Source organism: Colletes gigas, unplaced genomic scaffold (genome assembly GCF_013123115.1).
Source record: "Colletes gigas isolate AHSC1104 unplaced genomic scaffold, ASM1312311v1 Colletes_gigas_Sc00044, whole genome shotgun sequence".
NCBI classification, from domain to species: Eukaryota; Metazoa; Arthropoda; class Insecta; order Hymenoptera; family Colletidae; genus Colletes; species Colletes gigas.
The window spans coordinates 1,091,995-1,117,912 of NW_025106673.1; the positions used below are offsets into that span (position 1 = coordinate 1,091,995).

The following is a 25,918-nucleotide window of genomic DNA, read 5'->3' on the forward strand; positions in this document are numbered from 1 at the left end:
ATTTATTATTTATTCTTTTTGTACAGGTATTAAACATACAGGAATTGAAACATTATTGATACAATAAATTTCAATATATCTAAAATTATCTTAAAAGCTGATGGAAATATAAATGACACTTAATGATCTATTATAATTAATTCATCTATGCCCCAATCTTCGTAACTGTTGTCTGGCAAATAGCGCCTGATCACAATTGGAATTTTCCTTTGCTTTAATTCTTTCATTGCAATTTGCAGGGGATCTGTTTCTCCTTCTAATTCTACCATTACCGGAGCACACATAGCTATTTGCAATGCCCTTGTCCCTAAAACCCTTGCTCGCTCATATCTGCAAATATATAATTCAAACATAATACATACATAAGCTAATTAATGTAAAACTTCAACTAATTAATCTGGCTCTTATAAAGCCATGAAAATTAGTAAGGTCATCGATAAAGTAAACAATAATTATGTTCTTTGATCAGGCTATTCAATTTTGTTATTCCGAAAGGATTTATTTTTGTTAAAATTTCAAAGTTACATACTTTGTCATGTATCTTGTTGTAATCCGTTTTGATCTTTGCACACCACCAGTAGCTTCGCCAGCTGCTAGTAATTCAATATTTTCTCCATCCTCTTCTTGGGGTTCCAATTCTATATTGTCATCATCATCAACATCGTCAAAATCATCCGCTACCCTTTAAATTATACAATTTTAGTGTTTTTAAATTATTTAACTCTATAATATTCTTAGGTTATGATCAGTTTGCACATAAAAGTATAAGATTAGAATCAACCAATACAATTTATACAAAAATATAACGAGTCTCTATCCAGTAATATACACTTACAATATAAATTGAATGAATCTTTATTATAAAACAAATAAATATTCTGAACAGTAGGTATATATATATAATTTCTAAAATTTATGATCAATTAAACAAGTTACTCACTCATCTCCATCAAAATCATCGTCTGCCATTTTTTTAAACTTGAAGAAACTTTATCGATGTGCTATAAGATTAAATGTATTTAATTTTATACTAATTCAGCGTGATCAATAACAATTTCACGACGTCAAACAATACTTTGAATGCTTAAATATGGTAACACTTGTACCAACTGACGCTACATTTGAAATAAAATTCGTTATGAAAGATACGAAGTTCAAAGGGAATTTTCAATCGTCTACAATTATTGGAGGCTTTAGAGATTTAGGTCATGGAAGCACTCTCTAAACTAAATAATTACCAAAATATACAATTTAAAAAAATTTCAGGTAAAAAGAGTATAACTACACTTTTTGGGTGCATTATTGTATTTAGAAAATAGTGTGGCAGGGAAGTAGATCTTATACCTGGCAACTTTTTTTTCTACAACATTTTTTACCTTTAATCAAAAAAATATAAACCGACACAGTTATGGGACTCACTCTGTAAGTGTTTCTTATAATCATTTGAATCGATCATTGCGTTTGAATTGATTTCATTATTTAAAAAAGAAGGATTTTAAGATAAGAAAATGTTGGAGTTTTCTTTCGATAAAAAATTCTGCTTTTATTCTGTATTTTCGATAAATCATGAATTTAGGAAGCAAAAAGTAAAACTGTTATTATATATGACAAATAATTATACAAAGAAGAATTATGTTTTTACGTTTGTAAAAATTCTTACTAACTGTTTACTAATTCTAAAATTAAGATCTGATGTTCTGATGTTTAATGAAGTTTTTCTTCGTTTAGTTATTTTTCTCAAATTTATAGGATGAACGTTATTAAACTGTGACAACTTTAATCGATAATTCATAATAATCACATTACAATGTAACTTACGTAACGTTATCGACAACCTCGGAATGGTGTTAATTGCGAAATAGGAAGAGCAAACTACCGATCGAATTTTTGCAGTTGTTTAGCACCGAATGCAAAACACGTGACGCAGATTAGAATCGTCACATCTGCATTTAATGTTTTAAAATACGGTTTGATTACGAACACCTCTATTTAGATTAAAGCACAGTACGTGCAAAAATGCCAAGGGCACAGGTGTACTGTTACTATTCTTGCATTATTATTCAAAATATTTATATAATATTATTCTTCCTCAAAAAAAAAACAGAAAAAATAAATTGGGCGAGGATTTCATGCAACAATTATATTTTCCTATACTTATTATAAAATACCAATTAATTATTTCAGGTTCCTTCTAAACCGACGTGTAATAAATTTTCACTTATTTTTTTAAATTTTGGACATGAATTTGTATTTATTTGTAACGAATTTATGGTTCTTAATTGGCGAATATGTTACATCATACGATATTAAAGTAACAGTGATTTTTGATTAAATATGACTAATACTTGGGAATATTCAATTGAAAATTTGACATTTTCTTTATTTGACACAAAGTCATGATTGTTACATGATCTTTACCTATTATGAAATTTCTAACGAGATAAAATCAATACTACATTCTCTGGCCATCGGCTACTTGTTACTTTCGACATTTTTTTAGTAAAACTAAAATCGTGAGTGGATTGCAATAGCAAGGATTACTTATTTTGAAGACGTTGCAAACATATGCACTAATAATTCGTATGTACCGTTTGATTTTTCTTGCAAAATAGTAAATAAATTTTCAATTTCTTTTCACTCGAGGAATATGTATATTACTCTTGTCTCATTGTTTTGAAACACCCCGTACGGGGGTGGATGACAATTACTCACCGCATCTAACTAATTGTTATCCTAAAGAAAGTTAAAAACTCTGGCTCGATTAACTCTTTGGGGCACGCTGAGATTAAAAGTGTCCCACTTTTTTGATGCACCGTAATGCATGGTGGGACATTTTTAGTCCCACCTCCAAATATTGCAATAGCTACATGCGCAGAGGTTTATATTTCGTCTTATTCACGTAAAGCAGATGGTAATACCTTCAACAAATGTTACAAATGTATTCACTTGTGTTGGCAATATTCAAAATGTTAATACAGGTTCATCAATTGTTGCAAGCGTAAGGTTTATTGCGACAACTATTACTATTTTTTTTTTATGTTATTATGTGATACTTTTCTTAATAAAAATATACCAGTTTTGTTTAATTTAAAACGTAATAAAATTTCTAAGTTACATGGGTCTATTTTATTATCTGAAATCCTGTGCCGCAAAGAGTTAAGAAATAAAAATTGATTTGCTGAATTTGCACGGAAACGCCAGAAAGGAATAGAAATAATTTGATCATTTATTTATTTTGATCTTGGAACATTTTCCAAAAAGTTTCCCCTTTTTCGTCCAATTTTAAAAACTATACGGTTCGTGACTAGTATGATCGCATGCGCGGGCACGCATACGCACGTAAGGGGCAAGGAAGCTTTACTGCATCTCGTTTCTCTCTGTGTAGACACTTCTCCGCTCCGATTCCGTAATTGAGCGAAAGTAAAGGCAAGGCTTTCGTTCTCTCTATGACGGCCAAGCAATTATCGTTCCACCTGTGCGGTTGGATTTCATCTCCCGAAACACGTTCTCGTTTCAAGGCCAAGGACACACCGAAGTAGTAGAGGGAGGTCAGTGTTCTTCGTGTCGATCTTCCTCTGCATCGTCGGCGTGCTCCGCTATCGACAAGAAAAAAACAGAAATGAAAGCTGTTGCACCTCTCCATCTGCTAGTCATCGATCACTATTTCCTTTAATCCCCTGTCGTACAATGACGAGTCAGACTCGTCATAAGTTTCACAATTATGAGGCTCACTTGTCATCGAGTCTTATAAATTAAAATAAACACATTTTTACATTCACGAGGTATTCGTAAAACAAATCTATTCTTTTTCATGACCATTCTTTGTACGAAATTCAGGGGCATAACCAATGATAATACGCATTTACAGTAATTATATAAATCTAGTGTTTCGAAAGCTTCGATACGGAATCGATATTTTTCTGCGTTTTTAATTTTTCACACCTAGAATTTGGAATCGAAAAACCGAAAAAAATTCTTGAACACGTATATCGATAACCATAATGTACCAGATTTTTTACGTAATTTTCGTACTCGATTAAACACGGAAAATAGATACAAATTCGATAATCCGGAGTTTCCCTATAACTACCCTTCCGGACAAGATAGAAGGTTGAAACTTGGCACAGAATGTTTGATTTTGATTCTCTATCGATGGATCCATCGTATGTCAAATTTGGTTCGAGGGCACATTTGAACCCCTTATTCGGCATACCCTTTTTTAAACAAAATTAAATAGTATACGTTTGACAAATTATTTGGAATTAAATCGTACGTCGAGGGGTAATAGATAGATTTTTGGAAGTCTGAGAGCTTGCTTCTCTTGTATAGAAATATTAAATATTATGTTGTTTTAAATTTTTTATATTGAACCACAGTATTTTATTTAACGCATTACTTTATTAAATTAAATACCAACCGTTTTATTCTATTATCTTGGCCCATCTTTCAACTAGCTGTATAATACCTTTGTTTCAAAAAGAAAGTTCCTTATTTTTTAAGAATATATATGGTGATTTTTTAGTTCTTCCAAGAATCTGAATTTTTTAGTGAAAGAAACAGGTTGAAATTAGTTGGGCCAATATCGGGAGAATACAGTGGGCGGGCTAGATACATAGAATGTCCCAGTCGAATTGATTAAGGGTTAAATGATCTTGATGGACGTAGCTTGAACTTTCGGAGTAATGGAAGTAAAACAAAGGCAAACGACTGGACAAGTGACTCGAAGCAAGCAACTGCAATTTATCCCATATTTAGCTTAATTTATTTGTTTACTTTATCTAATTTTAATTGGTCTCAAACTTATGTTAATGTAATTGAAAAATTAATGGAAAATATCCATAGACAGGGTGAAAGAAACACCTAATAAGATTATTATTTTACGAAAAAGTGATGTTTTAATCAAAGTTTGGAAACTTTTGACACAACTCGAGTATATTAATACTATCGAGGACTATCAATAATCTTTTGACGCTGCTTATTTATAATTCTCAAATGCTTAAGAATCATCAGCTTTTAAAATAACAACACGTTCGAATGAATGAATCATCTAGGAAGTTTCACCAGACGATTTAAAGTATGATTAATCTGTCGAACATCTTAATCCGCTTTAATATAAGGTGCACGTGTCGCAGGTTGGCCTCTGATCTCCGAAAAGACGCCGACAACGTAGAAACCGACCTATGACTCCAACAGCAAGGTCTGTTCGATTTAATATAACACTCACCGATGAAACATCGTCGCTTCCGGCTGTTACCGTAGACTCACGCGGGGGTGTAAAAGCGTCTACGAAGTTTCTAGTAGAAATATCGCCAAATAAATCCAGAATTCGTGCATTCCTTTCATTCTACGGTTCGATCTAAGTGCTTTGAGTTTATTTAAAGGGACTTGAAGTTAATGGTAAATTGCAACTTGGCTTAAAATCGAAATTAAGGAAATATTCATATGTTATCTTCCTTGTGTAATGGAAATTATTAGAGAATTCGATGTAGACTTTTGTTAAACTTTTTGTTAACTTTGTTAGAATCATGTCTACAGTTTTCGTAAGGAAAGATTAGAATACTCAATTTAATTATATTTACATAATATTTTTACCCTGCTCGTAAATAAAGAAATTTTAATATATTTTACGCAGCTCCCTTTTTTAGCTTCTTGGTAGGTGAGAAGACATTAGAATAATTAATATTTTACTCTTCTTATATATTGAAAACTGATAAAACTTATAATTAGAAATCAATCTTCACCCTTCTTATACATAAGAAAAGATTAGAAAAGTCAATGCAAATATTTAGAGTTCTATTGTGATCCTGTTTCTACAAAGAAAAAGAATTAGAGTATTGTGTGAAATCTTGTTAGACATTCATTTGCATTCTTCTTGTATACAAGACAAGATTTGAATACCCACCCTAGTTAGACATTTACTTCCACCCTTCTTGCAGGCGAAGGTAAGCAGAATATTCAACCCAGATAAAAGCTTATTTTCAGTCCCCCTTGTATATAAGAAAACATTGAAATACTAAATCTAGTTATACATCTATTTTTACCCTTTCTGTACGTAAGTAATATTTAGAGTACGCGACAGACTTAAGCACCTATCTCTATCTTTCTTATACATAAGAATAAATTAAAATTCACTCTTTTCGTAGATTTTTCGTTCATTTTTACAAAATTACAATATTCACCACGGTTAGACACCTATTTTCACATCTTTTCTTTGGCGCGAATTGCGTGGATTTCATTTGTCTGAGATGTGGTTTCAACAAAATGGTGCCACACGCCACTATCTTTTTGGCTGACCACTTTATCGGGATCGAAGTTCAACGATAAGACTACTTCAAGAAATGCAACTGTCAACTGCTCACCAAGATCTTGCGACTCGACGCCATTAGATTTTTCTTATGGGGTCCACGTTAAGTCTCTTGTTTATTCCAACAAATTACAACATGTTGGCAATCTCGAAGCAAACATCGTTCGTTTTATTGGTGTCATACAGCTTGATTTATGTGGCAAAGTTATCAAAAATTAGGTTTATCGTACTTGCTCCGTCAAATGCAATCGTGGTGGTCATTTAAATGATATTGAATTCATTTCAATTTGAAATCCTTTTGTTCTCATTCGAAAAATCTGTGCTAATATTTGAAAGGCAATAGTTGAAACTTTGAAACTCTCGAAAATTATGATTATAATAATCAAAATAAAATAATAGGGACATCAGATTAAAGAAATTCAGAAATTCTTTTTTCGTGTTTGAAAAATCTGTGCTACTAATATGTGGAAAGTAACTGTTAAAACTTTGAAACTTTCGAAAACTATAGTTACGTTCTACAGTGTAGTAACATCAGGCATGCCAACAAAACAGATTGCAATAAATATCCAAAGACTTTTAAAAAATGAACAGTTTCGAAATTACACTTTTATAACTCGCGATACAAGTCTTAATCGTTTGACTCACCCCGTATACGCGTAAAGAATCTAGTATTTAACCTACTTAGACACTCTTTGTTTTCCCGTACGTAAGGAAGAATTAGACTACTCAACTCGTCTACCTAGTTTCATCAACCTTTTTCCCGCGCGTTACCCTCGAACGTCCCCACTGATCGATTCGCGTAATCCCCGAGCGGACGGATTCGCTCGCGCGATCGGTCTTCTTTATTTGCTGGAATTCGCGGGTCGGGAACACATAATTTCTCGTCGATCGTTCGCCGACAGACGACGCGATATATCGGGACGCGGCCGCGGATGTGAATGGTCTCCGACGATCGGGATCGAAGAAACGCGCGTCGCTCGTGGCAGATAAAACCGGACTTGCATTCAGTGAGTAACGAGTCTTCGAGTGGCAGTTCTGCTGGCTGCAACCGCACTCACCACCGTGTGCCATTTAGTGTCCAACAGGGACCAGAAACTTTCGATAATTGTTTCCACTCTGATCAACCGTTAACCGTTCGGAACCAGTGATCCCGATTACCACTTTCAAGATCAAAGAAAATAAATTAAATTCGTTTCTTTCTGCACGAATTTTCGCGCACCCTTCGAAAGACGAAATCAGATAGTTACCATTTTTTGTGAAAGGAAATATTTATTTTCGGAGTTCCTCATAGGGCATTTCGGTCAACGACACCGCGAGTGGCTTTTGCGAAAGTATCGGGAAATTGCAGGATAGGATTGCAGTCGCCAGTGAAAGGAATTACGAATAGATTTTCATTGGTACACAGTGGATCGATGAAATTTTTAGCAATTTTGAAGATTGTCGACTGATTTAATTTGAGAAATAACGTTTGCAAATTTCGAATCGATACTTCGAAGAGGATCGATTCATTTTTTGGAGATAGTTTGCTGATCGTGCGAATGGGGGAAATAAGGGGACTATATGGAATGTGAGTCGTAGAACCTGTATACAAAGTATAGTGAATCTCTTAATGATAAAATGTCGAACCGGTCGGAAGAAAATACGAATGGATTGTAATAAGTCTTTTTTCAGATACGTGGGAAGCGAATGTATGGGACGTGGTCGGAGAATTTGAGAATAGAAGTTTTCTTAATTGCAGAAAGGTCGATTGGTTGCTTTGGAAACAAGTTTTGTTCGTACACTTGGGAGACTTTTGGTTCATGTCGTTTGTCCTGGGCATGTGGGAAATACTCTTGTGGGAGGAATTGGAGTTCGATTGAAAATCGAGGAAATACACTAATCACACTAGTCATAAAGAAAAAGTTAAAAGAGATAAACTACCAATTTAACGTATCCAGTTATATCTCACTATATCTCGGCGTCGGATTAATTTGAAGAAGTCTTTATCAGAAAGGGGGAAAGAAAAAAAGGACAAGACACAGGCTACCTGTAAAGCAGTGTATTAAAGGATTAAGCATTGCTGGTTCGAGATAAAAAAAGAGACTATCGCGATAAGAGGCGATCTAACATTTTACGATACAAAATTGCTTGAATATCTTATATTGCGACGCAAAATTTGAGAAAATTTCATCAACGGATTAAAATGAGTAATGTAAACGGAACGAGTAATTCAAACGGGCATGTGGACAAACATTCAGAGGCGAAGGTAACTTGTTTGTATGATATTCTTCTAAATTTGTACGCGTCACGAATCTAAATTCTTCATTGACTTATCGAATGTTTTTAATCTGCTTGAGTGGATTTCCCTGTATCGATACTTATCGATTCCCTTCATACTTTAACGCGAAATGTTAGATCATGTAGTAAAATGTTAAATGTTATTTTAAAAATTTTCAAAGTTGGCTTTCACTTGTATCAATTATCATTTTAACAAAGGAATTAAGAAACAACGATTTGCAATTATCGCTTAGCACTTTCCAACGTCGAAGAAAGCAAACAAGCGTCAGAATGTCGATCGTAACGCGCTCGCTTATCGCGCAACACACATATTATCGTAAAAATAAGACTTTAATAATAGCCAGCAATAGCAGGTGAAAGGAACAGAAATTTTATAAACATTTTTTTTCCAGATGGAGCCTGACATTGCGGAAGAAAAAAGGCGGGGGAAAAAAGGAGTCACTTATCAGGTAATTGTCGGATTTTGAATTTTTATGCTGTCATTCTTCGACCGAACGATGCACAGCTTCTGTGAATTGTGCAGAAACTACGATCTCTACGATAAATACGTCAAGTTTGCAACGAGATACTGCGTATAATAAATCAAACGTCTGCACAATAATTGAACAATTTACTTAGTAATACAATCGAGGCCAAATATCTAAGAACACAGATAGGGTAATTTTTATTTGAGACAGAAACGTTGACTCTAAAATTAATGAAACGTGTAAATGAAAACAAATGAAGGTCTACGAGAAGAAGGAGGAATGCCAATTTTAATGAATTTTGAGTTTTACGAAAAAGATGGGGACAAAAATAGTACTCGTTTTTTAAAGTTTAATGTGTTATATACTATTTAAAATTAAAACTATATGTACGAAATTGACATTATATTAAAAAATAAATTTTTATTTTCTTAGAGATGTTAAAATTTGACGTTTTCCCTATTCTCACGAATTTTTTATGTGAACAATGACAAAATACAAAGAAATTTTTATACAAAAATTTAAAAGGGACATGCATTTTTAATTACTGTTACTCACAATGAGAATCGTTTCAACGTTTAATGAATATATTTTTTATTGAAAGCGAACTGTATAATAACGTTAGTTACTGTGACATTGTTATTCAGCTGTTTTTTTTTTCTCGTGACAATCGACGAATCCCTTGATATGCATTGGATGATGAAACAGTAAGAATCGTTGAAATTATTGTATCCAGAGTTCGTGTTTTATGGTATTAGTAATGATATATCAAATGAATCATTTACTATGGCATAATACGGCAACTAAACGAAACCATAATTAAAAGAAAATATACCAATACTTTTCTTCAGAATTTTCTATCATCTAAATTTATATTTTAAAAGCTTACGAAGCTTGAAAATTTTTCTGAATCAAATTGAATGAAAATTTTACAAATTTCATTCGAAAATAAAAGTTTCCTTTCGTTTCAATTGTTTAGCTATTTTCTTGTTAACATTAATCCATAATGGAAATTATGGCACAAAATTATAGACGAGATAAACAGGAATTAATAGTTTCTCTCTTATCTATGTTAACCTGCATCAAAGTGCACAATTTCAAACTGATTGTGGAACGATTTACGATGCGTACTAATCTTTTGTGAATTATGACTCTAATTGGTTCACTATTATTATCAAGGGAACGAAGATTAAATTATTAATTTCGTGTACCATGTAAATATTATAATAGAAAGTTTAATGATAGGCACAACTTTCTGCGTTGGATCAATATTCGTTCTATTCATTATTGCTTAACGATATACTACGTTTGACAAATTAATACCTGAAGTATATTGATAATTGAGGCTTTATTTAATTTCTCATCTAACTGCAAACTATTTAGGTTGCAACTGTCTGATACTAGAACCTCTCAAATCTATTTTTGATAATTTTTTAAATATTAAGAGTAGACAAATTCCTTTATATTATAATAATAATAATTCGTAGAAAATATAGTTTGCACAAACATTATAATATAAGTAATTGCTATTGAGTTCTTCGTTACACGATCCAACATTTTCTTTTTTACTTCATATTACAAATTAATTAACGTTTAAAACGAGAAAGAGATTACAGTTTTTCATAAAATTCTATGGTATGTTTGAAATATTGCTTTAAATTCTAGTACATAATACTAGGTTACGAGAACTACATATAATGTGAAACATAACTGAAGCACAGTTCTTTTTAGTTTCAACATTGAACATCGAATTTATAGAAGGAACGAAGCTACTCCGTCTTTTAAAACCCATTTGCAATATTGCCTAACGATAATAAACATGTTGAAAAATATTTCGAATATTTAAAATATATTTGTAAACCTTATGCCCGTCGACCTGTCGAATACTTAGTGCTTAGTTAATACTTATAAAGAAACGCTACAATTTCTTGAATAAATCATAAATTTACAAATATGTATATTTTAGTGTAAAGATAGAAATCTGCTAAAGTTCATTGTTTGACGTTTAGCTACGGTTCTGCCATACGTCTGTTAGAACCTCGAGGATCTTCTCTTGCAGACGAAACAGTTTGAAAGACGCTAGTGAAATGAACACAGAGCCGATCACGTACATTTTTCGAGAATCGAGGACGAAGTCTATCAGACCTTACCTAAGATCGAGTTACGATCGCCGTTATATACGAGTAACATAGACACAGAGAGAGGACCGAGCTGTCTTGGCTTACGTAAAAAAATTTAAATGACTGGTCTGTTATCTGGGTAATAAATTATATGGGATGCTTAATTCCTGTCACTATACACGCAGAATTTTTCCTTTTTCTCTTCGCGACGTGATCACTTGCGTCACAAATCTTGCGAGTAAATTGTGCATAATAGCGATTTCCAATTTTCATCTAAGTTAAACATAAATCGTCTCGAAATACAAACTAGTTTTGATCAATGAATTTTCTAAACAATAAATTGGCGACACTGACCAAAATAAATTCTGTTCGAATAAATAATATTATAAATCGTCTGTCGCAGAATTTGTGCAATTTCTTGACAGTTCAGCTTCCAGACAGTGGAGCTGATTAGAAAGATTTGCGTAACTTGAAATACCGTGATATTATCGAACGTTTAACGCTGCTTTACGTAAACCTTACGGCGACACTTCAAGGCTTAATTTAATTATTCCACGACTATCTTGCCCATCTTCTCGGTCATCCTTTTCAAACCGGTTTCGATATTGGTCATAAGAAAAGTTCAACGATAGCGGGGTTGATCGGGGGAAAATCTTTTCGATCGACTCGATTTTATTTTAGCATTTGGTCGTTTGATCAGCTAACCCTTTGTATTTACTCGTTTATCGTTCTGTTGTGCTATCATTCGCACATTCAACTTAATTTTATTGTGCTGAAAGTAGCGTGAGATTTTTATCTGAGGAATATTAATATAATATATGAAGTATATTTTAGATAACGATTTTTCGTAGATGGAAATTGACATTGAAACACAAACTTAATTCGTTGCATTAACTATATGTTCGATTGGAATCGATAGAAAAATTTTTATCGATTTGTGGCTTCTAATATTTATCGAAGTTGGTTGCCTCACAAATTTATCGGTCACGAATTTGATCTAAGATACTATACGAATTTTCCACTCATAATCAAGAAACTAACGCTGTAAACAACGTCATGTTTGTATTATCACTTTTAAAATCGTAATTGACTGCCATTTAAAATAATCTCTATCGCTTATAAGAATTATTCTTTGAAGTTCAGGTAATCGATTCTACCGAGTTTCTCAATGGTGGTTGTTAATTACAAATTATAATCACGACAATTGTGCGTTACAGACGACTTTATGTAACATGGAAATTTCAATGCGTGATTTGGAATTTAGAAAAAATAGCGGCACTTTGATTCCTCCAAGGCTTCGTCAGGAATAAATTTCTACTCGTTCGAACTGAAGCTTGCAATTAATCAAAATCAATTATATCCTGTAATTGCAATTTTCTATCGAACACGGTTCGCAATATCAAAGATTATGTAACGTTGCTATTTTTGTTGTTCGACCCCCGGCGGGTTATCGTCGAATTAAAAGATAGCGAACGATCTTGTCGTTAAATACATCTAGCGATAAGACAAATTAAAAGATTACTCTCTGAAGAGTAGTTTAAAACATTACAAAATACTGATACAAAATTTGTAAAATGTTCAGACAGTTTTTTGGAAAGCAATTCATATTCTGCAGCACGATAAGAAAATTTACCTGAGTCAAAAAATAAATAATATTTAAGAAAGAAAACAATTCGAAAATAAAGATATTGTAAATACATTGTTACTCATAAACGGCCAAACAATGATTATTTTTGGATGCTTGTTTGCGAATTTAAAATATTTGTATAGTCATTGAAACTAATTTTACAACAAACAACATTTCTGATTGTTCTTGAAACATAATATAGTATAACAAATTAAATTAATGGACATATTAAAAATTTAAAAAGTACAAAATTCAAAAACATATTTTTGATACATAGTTTAGTTTTTTTTTCATTTTGTACACCTTTGTCTGAATTCGTTTGGGTATTTAGTATTACGTGTTCCATTGCGTCCTACGTTTTGGTTTATAATCTTTAAGAGCAATAGTATTAGTATTAAAAAATTCTGGGAAACCACATATCGGATTAACACGGAAAATTTACACAAACAATAATTTCGAATACCATTTCAATAAAATATATTTAAAATACTACTTAGTACTTTCTGAAATTAATACCTTTGATTATTTCTGCGGAGAATTTATAAAATTATTGTAAAGAAAGTAATAACTATCATTGTATTTTTGTATCGATGAGAACTTATGCTCAATTGCTTATCCTCGAAATGATAGTACCATTAAGTATTGAAATTTGTACAATCATGAAATGGGTATAATGATGAAAATTCTATAAAAACTTAGTAAAATATGAAAAATATAAGAATGAAGTACAGATTTTGATTTAATTTTATGTTTTACTAATATAATATAAAGTTTATTATTACTAAAACGTACTTTTGAAAGGAATTAATAAGTATTTACTTCCTTTCAGATAATTATGTCTTTGTGTGCAAATTCCTCTGTTTTGGGCCCAGCCATGGCTTTCGGTTACAGTGCTGTGGCACTGGGGCCATTAATGGCGCCCATGAGTGACGTCAAAATTGATAAGGTTCAAGCAAATTGGATAGGTCAGTGTTATTTCTATAATTCTTACCATCTAACCCCATACAACTATATTTAGCAAAATAAAAATGCTGTAAGATACAAGAGCTTAATAATTCATTTTTTCTAATAACATGTCTATTCTTGTAATAATTTAGGAGAGAATATTTAACATTTTAAAATAGACACATTTACTTCTAGACAAATATCATACTTCTTCGATTCTAGAGCTTGTATTGTCTTCTAGAGGTTCACAAATGAAATAAACTAATTCTACTGTAATATTGAAAATTAAAGGCATAGAAGCATCGATAAAAAAATATCTCGCGACGTGAAAATATTTAAAAAATTATACTGCGTGTATAATGAGTTGACAGCCTATCAAACAATTCTTTATTTACGTTTCTATCCTAGTGTGGGTTCTTTTCAAAACAGAATAAATTAAATTAAATCTAAAAGGACTAATATCATGTATGTACAAGTTAGGTGTAAATTTTTAGTTTTCTTTTTTATAATTTTCTTTCATGCAACGTGCCCCTAGTAACAAACAACCTGATGCATGCGCGAGCATGATTTTACGCCCGTTTAGACATTGATTCTCATAAACTTGCAACATCTCAAAAACCAAGCACAAATTATACATATTTATCGCGTCGGAACAACGGGAAACCAAACCCACAACACACACATAAATAAAGCAGTATAGTTGATAAATAAATATTTATTATCCACGCGACGAATATAATACGATGCAGTAAACAAAAATTAACTTTGATTTTTTCAAGTCAGAGTCAATTTTTTGGTAATTTTTTACAAAAAATCTTCGCTGAACGAAAGATGTCGAATTCTGCTGAAATGCAGAAATACATATATGTACTCCTGAAATACATATACCGTTCTACAGGCGAATCTTTAAATGTTAATATTTTGTAAACAAAGCCTCAATCAACAAATCACTATTCTTGACTCTAGAATCAGCCTTCAAATTTTTAACATGAGGTCGTCGAACACCCTGTATAATTCCCTCATACCCCGTGTAAAATCTTTCGAAACGTTTAACTAGAATCCATTGCGAGGTTCGAGCGTTTCAATTAACAATCCAATTAATTCACAGCCACCGTGACGGCGCTGGGAATTCCGTTTGGCTGCATATTGTCCAGTTACACCATGAGACGCGGAAGGAGACTGAGCCTGCTGACAACATCAATCGTCTCGGTTGTCGGCTGGCTTGTCATTTACTTCTCTGGGACATACGAACAGATCATTGTGGGCAGAATAATTTCCGGAATCGCGACCGGTTCGGCCTCGGTCCCGGCGACTGTTTACAGCGCGGAAGTCGCCTCTCCGAAGTGGCGCGCCACAATGGTCACATGGACCAGCGTGGCCATTGCCGTCGGTGTCCTGATTGTTTACGTTTTCGGCTACCTGTTCAAGGTAAGGGTCGAGGAAAAACATTTCGAAGTAGAACAACACCGGTAGTTCCATCTGTTACGCAAATACACAACCGCACACTTACTGGTTGACCACACAATACTGTCGCTTTTATTAACTTAATATTATTTACTTAAAAATTTTATTTGCAGTTCACTTTTATGTTTGCATCACAATCGCAATAATAATTTCTATTCAGGCTTGTTACATACTTATTTGACGTTATTTTGCTGTGCATAAAAGGATATCCAAGTTATTAATAAAGAAAACGGGTTACAGCCTAAATTCTTGTAATAATTAATTTTTACCGTTATGGAAAAATGCATCAATAAGAAGATGGATATTCTGTAGGATATAATAGAGCGATTAGATGACTGAACAATCGGATTCTGCCGTATTAAAATGTAAATGCCTATATCTACTAAGTAATGAATATAAATTGAACACAAATTATAGTATATTATATTAAAAAGGTGTCTCTTTTAACTAGACTCTTTGGAATATCTCAGGAGGGATTGAAAATATAAAAAAAAATGTTTTCGCAAATGTTGTTAGGTACGAGGGGGAACATAATGCTGCAGAATTATTTTTTTAATATCTGCAGTAGTGGGGGAAATTTCAAGGTTAAGTGTGTTTTTTAAATGGAATTTTTTTGTAATCTTATAGCTCCTTTTGAAACGAATTCAATATAAATATAGTTGCGGCACAACATTTGAACTAATAAGTTTAGACATAAGTACCTTTATACTTTCTGAGTAATAAAAATTAGAGTTCCATTTGAAAAAAGAGTGCAGTTATATTTTTTGGATGCATCAACGACACTCTGTATCATTATTACAAATAGAAAGGACGTTGTTTCGTTTTACTTATTATATTTCCTGATAGACGATTCTATCCCACTTTTCCTCATAGAAATAAAAACAAATTTGCGTCCGCGAACGACCATCGAAATCAACCCTCCGAACTCAGAAGCGACACGTTATTAAATAACGTACGATTTTTCTCTTTCAAAGGACAACTGGCGATTGGTGGCTTTGATGTGTGCCCTATTCCCACTGCTCTCGGGCACGGTGACCTTGGCCGTCGTCCCAGAAACCCCGATCTGGTTGCGGGACCGAGGTCGTCTAGACGAGGCGCTGGAGTCCCTGAAGAGATTCCGCGGCATTCCAAAAAATACACCCCCCTCGCCGGAGCTGCTGCAAGAACTGCGACGACGACCGCAGAAGAAGAAGCAGAACCTGCTGAAACATCTGCTGAAGAGGAACGCGTTGGTGCCGTTCACCATTATGCTCAGTTATTTCTTCTTCCAGCAGTTCTCCGGGATCTTCGTGGTGGTCTATTACGCGGTGGATATTATTCGAAGCGCTGGTATTACGATAGACCCTTATCTAGGGGCGGTTCTGATAGGATTCACCAGGTTGGTGGGCAGCGTACTGGTGGCCTGCATGTCCAGGAAATTCGGACGACGAATACCTTCGATCGTTTCCGGTTTAGGGATGACGATCTTCATGGCGATACTGTCCGTTTATCTAGTGATGGACGATAAAGGTTACGTCATAAAGGATGGTGGTATGATACCGGTAATTTGTGTGCTTATGTATATATTTACCAGCACCCTTGGCTTCCTGGTGGTTCCTTTCGCTATGGTGGGTGAGGTTTATCCCCCGAAGGTGAAGGAAGTGTTGACAGGACTGACCACCTGCGTAGGATACATCTTCAGCTCGATCACCGTTAAAACTTATCCGGATATGGAGGCCACGATGGGCAGACACGGTGTGTTCATCTTCTTCACGGCGTTGTCGCTGTTAGGCACGTTGTTCGTTGCGTTCTTCCTGCCTGAAACCAAAGGCAAAACCCTGATCGAGATCGAAGAAATGTTCTCCAAGAAGAAGGACGCTGTCGATCCGCAGGAGAAAGAGAGGATGGTGGACCTGAAAGACGTTACTGCAGGAGTATAGACTCTCTTGTGATTTCACTTTGTTCGAAAAAATGTGGAAACTAATTGTTAAATTAGTTCTTGTTTGAATTGGAAATTTAGACTGCTGCTCGAAGCCGGCGTCTCTTTTTAAAAAGCTTCGACAGTCGATCGAGGATAGAATTTGAGCCTGAAAAAAGAAAGAATGTGATTAGATACTGCTCGAGAATGTTTAAAATCGATTTATATTATGGAATTTGTGAGAGCAGTTTATAATTTCTTAATTGCTTTGTCCCAGTTGGGGCAAGAGATAATAAAAGATGATAAAAGATTGCGAATACTACCTAGAAATATTTGGGATTTATAAAAAGTTTTGTGAAGAAACGAATTTGCATTTAAACTAGTCCAGTATACGTTTGGATACAAAATTGTACTAGCTATGTCTCGCTTAAAAATAGTATTGCCATACGTATGTGCAGCTTTTTTTATTTAACAAATTAACATTAATACGTGAAATTACCATGCTAACAATGATTATCTGCCGTCTGTGTTCACATACTTTTACTATAACTTAAGAATTATTTAATATTAAATCAATGTTATACTACTATCAGGGCATATTAAGTAAAAGGAAACATTTTTATACCGTTAAGAAGGTGTTTAATATTATAAAAGACACTAATCTTGTATAATGTTGCGTTTTGTAACATCGATAATTTACAAATAAATTATTACAAACGTCTGAGATATGTATTCGACTATTTAATTTAAAGAAAAATTTTTATATGTAAGAAAAAGTGTTTTCGATGATTGATTTAACAAATCAAAAATGTGATCTTACAACTATTAAGTCAGCTTTGTCAAATTTAATTGGAAATAAACAATTGTCGATGTACAATCTGTGATGTCATCGTTTGCACAATTGGAAAGTGTATTTATGCCAATATAAGATAAATATTGTGGCGACACTTATTGTCATTAAAGGGCTACCCAATATTTATCTCTCTCACAAGTTTTCGACCTGCTTTTGATTCCTATATTTGCACTTCAACGAATGATTATCGAATGTCTCGACATTAATGCAGGGCCTATTAGAAATTACAGATTGAAATTCTTAAAATCAGTATTAATAAATACAAGGCAATTCTATTTAGGCAGTACATGTTTCCTATCTTTGTCACAAACTACGACGTACGTAAATACGTGACGAAATTCACCTTTATAACAATAACAAGAATTGGAAGAGTTCCCCCACAAACACCAACACATGATACGCTATTATTTAGGTATACATCTAGATTTTAAGTTAAATTACAAATAAATAATAAATATAAATATCTCATCAATTATAAAGAAGTCGCAAAGATTGTTCACGTATTAAATAACAAAGAATTCTGAAATTTTGATGAAATCCCAAACTGCATACTAAGAAAAATTCCCCGCCACCATCATTAGACAGTATACAACAATATTCGACAACTGCCTTTAACATCAACTATTTTCCAGAAAATTAGAAAAATATCAAAACTAATAGTATTACCCTCCCAATGAAATAAGACAAAGACGTAACAAATCTAGCAAATATAGACCTTATAAGCCTCTTACCAAACGCTAGAAAGATCTTCGAAATAATAATTGACAAAAGTTACATGCAATAACCAAGGTACTATCACATATTTGTTAGACTGTAAATGGAAAAGAGTTGATAGAAGTCTGCCTAATAGACCTAGAAAAAGTCTTCGATATAGTATGAACTAAATAAGGCTTCATCTACTATAAACGAACAAAAAAGTAGTTTCCAAATAACTTCATATACTTAATAACAAACATGATTACAAACCAGCGCAATTCACTCGATAAAGAACGATCTCTAACAAGGAACAGTAAACTCATTAAGCCTGTTCAATATTTTCTCTTCAGACACTTTAAAACTACTTAGTTTAAACGAAAACAACAATGTAAATTGTCTTCGTCGATGATCTAATCATTTATGCTAAAGACAGAAAAATTCTCAGTATCCAAAATAATCTTTGAACCTTCAACGAAATAATAGACTATGCAAAGCCTGGAAAATAGAAGTAAACATTAACAAATGTAAAACAATACTGATCAAGAAATCTCTTCTTCATCTAACGTATCCATTCAACTAAAATTAGGTATTTTAGTTCCATTTTTATGCACTGCTCCAATTTTGATTGTTATTGTGTTTTGCGAAACAAAATCTTTTATTTTTTAAGACAATCATAAAACAGTCGTTGATTTTTATTTTTCAGTAGTATATTTACTCGGGGATTTACGACGAAATGATGTTAAATAATTTTTGTCTCTATCTTTTCAACTAGAGTTTAATAAAGTATTAGAAAATATGACATATTCATCTCTATTAATTTTCAATCGAATTCCCTTGCTTTTTCGAATCTTTTATAAATTATCCTTCATTTTATTAAGCTTCGAGTTTTGTGTTGAAAATTGCACAAAGGAGGTCGATTGGGCCGAAGTTTGACGAACGAAACAACGAATTTTAATGTTCACTTTTATTATTAAAATCTTAAATAATAAATTAACAAATGTCGTAACAATCACGATAATTAAATAACAAACACATAATAACGTACAGATGTGAAAGCATGAAATGGGGGATGGAGAACATGATGATAAAAAGAAGGGATGATACATTTAACTATTGATAATAGTGGTGATAATAGTAGCAAGCGATAATAATAATATAATAATAATATAATAATAATATAATATAATATAATATAATATAATATAATAATAACATATTAATTAGAATCGATGCTCGATCGCAGAAATAAATTATTATCCGCGAGGGTGGCCCGCGAAAACACGACTTTTCTCCTTGAGGAAAGCCGTTCAGTCGTGTAATAATTGATATTACAGTGAAATCGATTTCTCGTTTTTCTCCAAACTCATTTCGTCCTCTATCAGTACTCATCCCTTAGAGCTACCACTTTGCGCCATCGTGAACATTCGATCGTTTTTACCGTGACGATGGCGAAGTGGATGATTATTAATTTGTACTAGGAAAACAGAAAACAAAACTATAGTAATAGAGAACAAAAACAGGGAGAAAAGTGGAAAAACGTAATGAGAAGGATAATACAGAAGAAAAGAAAGAAAGTAACGCGTCAAGAATATGCGTCGAGAAACGAGATAAACAAATTATTGTATTGTACCCTTCGGTGCGACATTTTCGTTAAAATTTTCTTATCTCGATATCTCGATCAAACGTTGATCCAACATTGCAAGGAAATCCGATCAAAACCGTGACAAGTTGACCTTAGTATAACTTAATTTCCAACAAATTCGATTAACTTTGGTCTTTGCTTTTCCCTACAACTTACGTGAAAATTAGAAATTATTAAGTATCGAACGTTCCTTCCGAACAACAACTAGAAACACGCTCAACTCGTCATGGTTCCGAAACAAGCCCGATTCGTCGCGGAATCGGACAACTTTGGCCTCGGTAATGTTACTCGATTTAAAAATCGAACGTGAAATCGATGAGAGGTCCAATATTAGATCAACACCGACACCGATAGTTGGTCGAGTATTCGGAATACCGTGAACGTTCGGACGTCGAAAAAAACGTTGAAAAATGCGCGTTTCACCCTCTTGGAGGGTCGTTAGGCGTCTATTTCCCCTAATATCTCGCAATTGAACGATCAACGCGAGAGAAATCGTCGCGGTTTGTCCGGGCTTGCCTCTCACGTTCTCGCGTCTCGTCTTTCTAACGAGTCGTTATCGGACGACAGTCGGTACGTGATGGTTGGATCAACAGAGGATTAGCAAGTCTCGGCGATTTCTGATCCCTGGATCTCGTTATAGGCCGTGATTCACCACTTGATTCGTCGTATTCCTTTGAAATCGATCGCTACAAACGTGATCGACGAAAAGAATTCAAGATTGGTAGATCGACTTCGAAGGAATACAATCCAACAGTTCGTTTGTACGATATAGTTTTGTAATCGATTCTGTAATAACTGAAAATAGCACTCGTATGCCTTGTGCAATACAGTTTATGTCTACCGATTAAGTCATTTTTGACATTCGGGTTTGGTAATCATGTATATAACACGAAGTGCACTTTTAATAACAGTATAATACATACATCCAAGTAGCGTATTTATATTTGTATTAAAAAAATGGATTCAGAATTACTAATTAAACTTGTAGACCAAAGCTATATACGATAAATAAAAAAAAATTTTTTCCGTATTAAAAAAGAAATGTAGGAAATGTAAATAGCAGAACGAATTAATAAACAAAGTAAACTGTGCGAACATTGCTTTCAGTTATTATTGATTCAATAAACTGACAAAATCGGTGAACGAACTATAATCCAGGGTTACTCTGAAACCGTTTAACCGAAAATCTAGTCTAGTCCGAGATCGTGGATCGATAACGCGACGATGTCCTATCGATCTCGTGCTCGAAGACGTAAATAGGAGAGGGTGATCGGCGAAGCCCGGGTTTACTTAAAGCGCTCGCTAAGATGACGACGTTCTGTCGCAGTCTGTCGCGAAGTCGGTCGTCATTTGTTCAGTCCAAGTCTTCTCTCCTGTAATCGCGGCTGATCGTCTTCGATTCGTTTAGAGGAGAGTTTACGCGTCGAGGGACGATCAACAATTTGCTACCTTAAACACCTAGTAATGTCAGTAAAGCTCTCGTTGCCAACGAAGGTCGAATCCTCGTCGTGGCCCGTAGCGATCGACCTTCCCCTAAAGCTTTGTCTAAAACACGGAAAGCCTCTCTTCGGCTGATCCTTCATCGCTCCCAATCTCCGCGAAGCTCCTTCGACCAAAGATACCCGAAACTTTTCATCCAAGAATCGTCTCTTCGAGTTTCCTTTGCCCTTTGAAACTTCGATAAATCAACCGGAACCGAAGGGCGTAACCTATTTCCGTAGGCCAACGTTTACGTTCACGTTCGGCCCTACCGTTTCTTGAATTGCACTTTAAAGGTCATCTCGGGCAACGCCAGGTTCCCGATGGGGATCGTGTAGTCCTCTTTCTCCAGAGGGACTATCGTGTAATTTTTCAACAACGTGGCCAGGATCGAGAAGGTCAAATACTGGACCAGCTTGTAACCCATGCAGGATCTTCGTCCGCCGCCGAACGGCAGGAAGTGCTCGGGCTTTAGTAGCCTTCCATTCTGCACGAATCTGTCGGGCACGAAGTCTTCCGGCGACGTCCAGAGATCTGTGGACATGTTCAGGTCGTAGTTGTTCAGGAAGATGAACGTGTCTTTCTTGATTCTGTAACCTAAAGAGGAAACCGCGAGATTAGCGCAACCGTGTTTCCCGTGTTAAGCTTCGTCTAGTCTTTCAAAGTTTTTCAAACTTACCGGCAATGGAGCTATCCTGATTAGCCACGTGAGGAACAATAGGGCTGGCAATTATCCTAACTGTTTCCAGAATGATCGCCTCGACGTACGGCAGCGATCTCCTGTTCTCCAATCCGACGAAGTTTCCGGTGATGCCTATAGCGTCGAGCTCCTCTTGGGCAGCTTTCTGGACGTGCGGTCGTGTGGCGAGGAATCCAAGAACCTTCACTAGGAGATTTCCGATCGCCGAATGTCCACCGATTATGTCTTCCATGACGAACAGCGCGGTGTTCCAGGACATCTGCGGCTCAGCGTCAGTCTTTACGTGATTTACCAGGCAATCGAGGTAATCCTTCTCCGGCATCAGTCCGTTCCACTTGTTTACTCTCTCGGAGATGATGTTCTCGATGACGAATTTGCGGATCTCGTGGCTCCAGTGCGCCATTCTCGCCATATTCCGATTATGAAGTGGCATCAGGAATGGCAAGAAGTCGGCGGCGTAGCCTTGGTTCACCTCGAAGAACACTTTGTCAAAGTTCTCGACCATGTTGCGGAAGCCCGCGTGCTCCAGATGAAAGCTCTTCGAGCAGAGATAGGTGATGAAGATGTTGGCGCAACTGTGGAGGATCAACGGTTTCGTGTGCACGTCGGTGTTCGAGAGGGAGTCCAGATGTTTCAGCAAGGATTCCATCTGGTTACCGATTATCCCGTTCAGCTCGTTGTACCGCGTGGAGAAGGCGCGAGGGAACGTGTACGCTCGCAGCATCTCTCTTCGATTTTTCTGTACGTCGGACCAGTTGCAAAACGCCAACGCTATAACAGAAAGGAAATGGGATTCTTTAATCCATTTGGGATTCGTGAAGAAAGAATTTCAATGTAATACGACGAAGAAAAAAGAATTCTGAATCAATGAGGAAACTCCTATTTTGAAAGTTCTCGGTATCCAACGGATTCCAGCGAACGTGGTTATGCAAAGATGTCCATTCGTGACACGCGAACAACAGGAAGAGATAAATCGATCGTCAGATTCGACGATTTCCATTGATGCCTGGCGTCAAGGTGGAATAAATACGCCGGCGCGTTAAACTTTATCGTGGAACAGCATTTCCTGACGTGATAACGTGCGTAGGAAATGCGTTTCGAAATATCGTTGTCAGGCGAAAAAGGGAAAAATTCGTCGACGCGTGTTCTTTCTTCTCTCCCATTCCGTTCTCGCGCCGCCTAATCGCCGTCTCTTTCTCGCCGTCGCGTCGTCGCATCGGGGAACGCGCCACGCGGAAATGCAAGCCGGCGGATGCCGATCGCGCGTACTCGGCAGAAAATCGATTCATCGGCGCGCGAGCAGCCGGCTCGATTTGAAATCGAAGCGGTTGCGAGCGGACCAGAACAGGAAGTGACCTGGTTTCTGTCCCGTGCAGGATTTCCACGCGGATCGCCGATCTTAAAGTTGTTCTTAAAACATTATCCGTACGATTCTGTTAGAATTACGCAATAACTTTGATTTACAATAAGAGAGAGGAGAAAAAGTATAAGTAGCGACAACTCTCGCGATCTAAGCGCGAAATTGCTGATTGGACGAGGCGGACGGAGAGAAAGGGAGAAAGAAAATCGTGGTAACTCGAGTGTCGGAATCGCCTCCGGTGGATCAGCCTTGATCCTGTTTGCCGGCTGCCAGGTGAGCCAGGAACGCGTGAAAGTGGTACCGTGACCTTTCCGGCTGCACTTGGTACCGCTTCGACGTTGACCTTAGCACGAGTTTCGGCGTTGGCTGAACGAACGAAAGCACGAGCCACGCGAAAAATAAACGGGCTGCGACTGTGTAGGACGGACCGCTCACGTGTCGCGCGCGACGGCAAGGTCATTAGCATGGGGAACGAGTTTTCAGCAACCGTAACGAGGTGTCGACGAATTCGATTCTCGCGTCAGTATTCGAAAAACGCCGACACCGACCAACGGGGAAATTGATTTTTTTTTCTTTTCTTACACGATCGCGGCGCGGATAGTTTTAGGTTTTAGGCGCGCTCGAACGAATTCGACGACCGTTCCCGTGGCTCGGGTGGGGGATTTGTTGTGCACGGTGTTACGTAAGGCCGGTAGACGTCGCGGCTTTGAATAATTAAAAACGAAGATCGAAGAGATAGTTTGTACGGGGAACGAGCTGTCTCGACGGGATGTCGAATTAATTCCGATCGTTCGGAACGGTTAAAACCTCGAATCTGCTGCCCGATGCAAAATCGACCGATCTACGATTTTAAGGAAAAGTGTACTCGAACGAAATTCACCCCTTGTTCAACGAACGATTCGATAATAAAAAGGGAGATAAAAAGAAAGTTCCTTACAGTTTTCCTTGTTTCCACCGAAGAGCAGATGGTATCTGGTGAAGTTGGGCCTGGAATCGAAGTGATGCCCCTTGGTGGTAAGCACCTCCCTGATGTTCTCCAGACCGTTGACGACCGCGCAAGGCATAGATCCCATCCTGAGCTTGATCACCTGACAGTCGTAGTCTCTGACAAGGTCAGCGAAAGCTTTGTAAGGGATATCGTAGCGTCCCAGTATATGAAGGGAGCCCAGAATCGGCCATGGTTTTGGTCCAGGTGGTTCCGGTAGGATGTCGCTCCCAATGATCTTTTTCGAGGTTTTCTTGGATCGTAGGTGATCCAGCAAGATCAGAGCGAGAGCCAAGAACGTGACAGCGACGAGGAAACACGTGGTGGCTGTCAAAGGGATCATCGTTGGATGTTGTTGTTCCTCGATGCACTCACAACGTTCGTCACAGCGGGGCCTTTGTACGTCTAGAGAAGAGCTGGTGGTACCCCGACCTACGGTACCCGGGTCACGAGGAAATCTCGGTCGCCTGGAGGAGCGGTATGTACGAAGCCCGGAAATCTAATGGCCCGCGTGCCGCGATGTCACGCGGAATCGGCCGACGACGAACGCGACTAGTTTCTTTCGAAAATTTACCGACCAAGGAGCCAGGGTGTGCGCTCGGCTAGAGCGATATGAAAGCTCGATACCGTCGAAACCGAAAATACGAATGTATCACTTTCTCCCCAGGCTGGGATCGAACGAATTACTTCGGACTGGCGTCCGACTGGAAACGAGTGTAATCCTAAAATCGGGTGTTCGCGATCCCGTGAACGAAATGGATGTATCGTGTCTGTATCGGTAGATCGGTTCGTTGGTCCGTCTGTGAACGGTCTGCCGATCTGGCTCGGTCTGTGGGGATAGGATGGTTGGCCGGCTATCTTATATAGGTGGTGGCGTAATATAGTCAGCACATTTGCGTCGCTGTGCGCCAACCCCATACATATGGATTCGTGTTGAGACGAGGGCAGAAGGGGGAGGAGGTGGTCTCTCTGTCGTACTCTGTCGTAAGTGTATACAACCCGGTGTGTTGCTTGTGTTGCTGGTGCTGCTACTGCTGGTAGAGAGACGAATTTCAAGAAAGCACCGAGAGAGCCAACTCTCCAACTCGCGTTCGTGTGTGGAACG

General features: G+C 36.4%; 3 protein-coding genes across 3 annotated transcripts; 1 reads left to right on the forward strand and 2 right to left on the reverse strand.

Moving 5' to 3' along the window:
- Position 1: 1 nt before the first annotated feature.
- Positions 2-1,097, reverse strand: LOC122403119 (DNA-directed RNA polymerases I, II, and III subunit RPABC2). The gene is made up of 3 exons (XM_043406454.1): positions 941-1,097; positions 530-682; positions 2-330 (listed from the first exon to the last, which is right to left on the reverse strand). The coding sequence occupies exons 1-3, from the start codon at positions 967-969 to the stop codon at positions 120-122; spliced, it is 393 nt and encodes a 130-aa protein (XP_043262389.1). The 5' UTR covers positions 970-1,097; the 3' UTR covers positions 2-119.
- A 6,114-nt stretch (positions 1,098-7,211) lies between these two features.
- On the forward strand, positions 7,212-17,810 carry LOC122403138 (facilitated trehalose transporter Tret1-2 homolog). The gene is made up of 6 exons (XM_043406488.1): positions 7,212-7,871; positions 7,976-8,549; positions 8,974-9,030; positions 13,622-13,757; positions 14,846-15,165; positions 16,176-17,810. The coding sequence occupies exons 2-6, from the start codon at positions 8,487-8,489 to the stop codon at positions 17,118-17,120; spliced, it is 1,521 nt and encodes a 506-aa protein (XP_043262423.1). The 5' UTR covers positions 7,212-7,871; positions 7,976-8,486; the 3' UTR covers positions 17,121-17,810.
- Positions 17,811-22,036: 4,226 nt separating this feature from the next.
- LOC122403095 (cytochrome P450 307a1-like) lies at positions 22,037-25,156 on the reverse strand. Its single transcript, XM_043406412.1, has 3 exons — positions 24,766-25,156; positions 22,448-23,239; positions 22,037-22,365 (listed from the first exon to the last, which is right to left on the reverse strand). Exons 1-3 carry the CDS (start codon positions 25,154-25,156, stop codon positions 22,037-22,039), a joined length of 1,512 nt encoding a protein of 503 aa, XP_043262347.1.
- Positions 25,157-25,918: the final 762 nt, after the last annotated feature.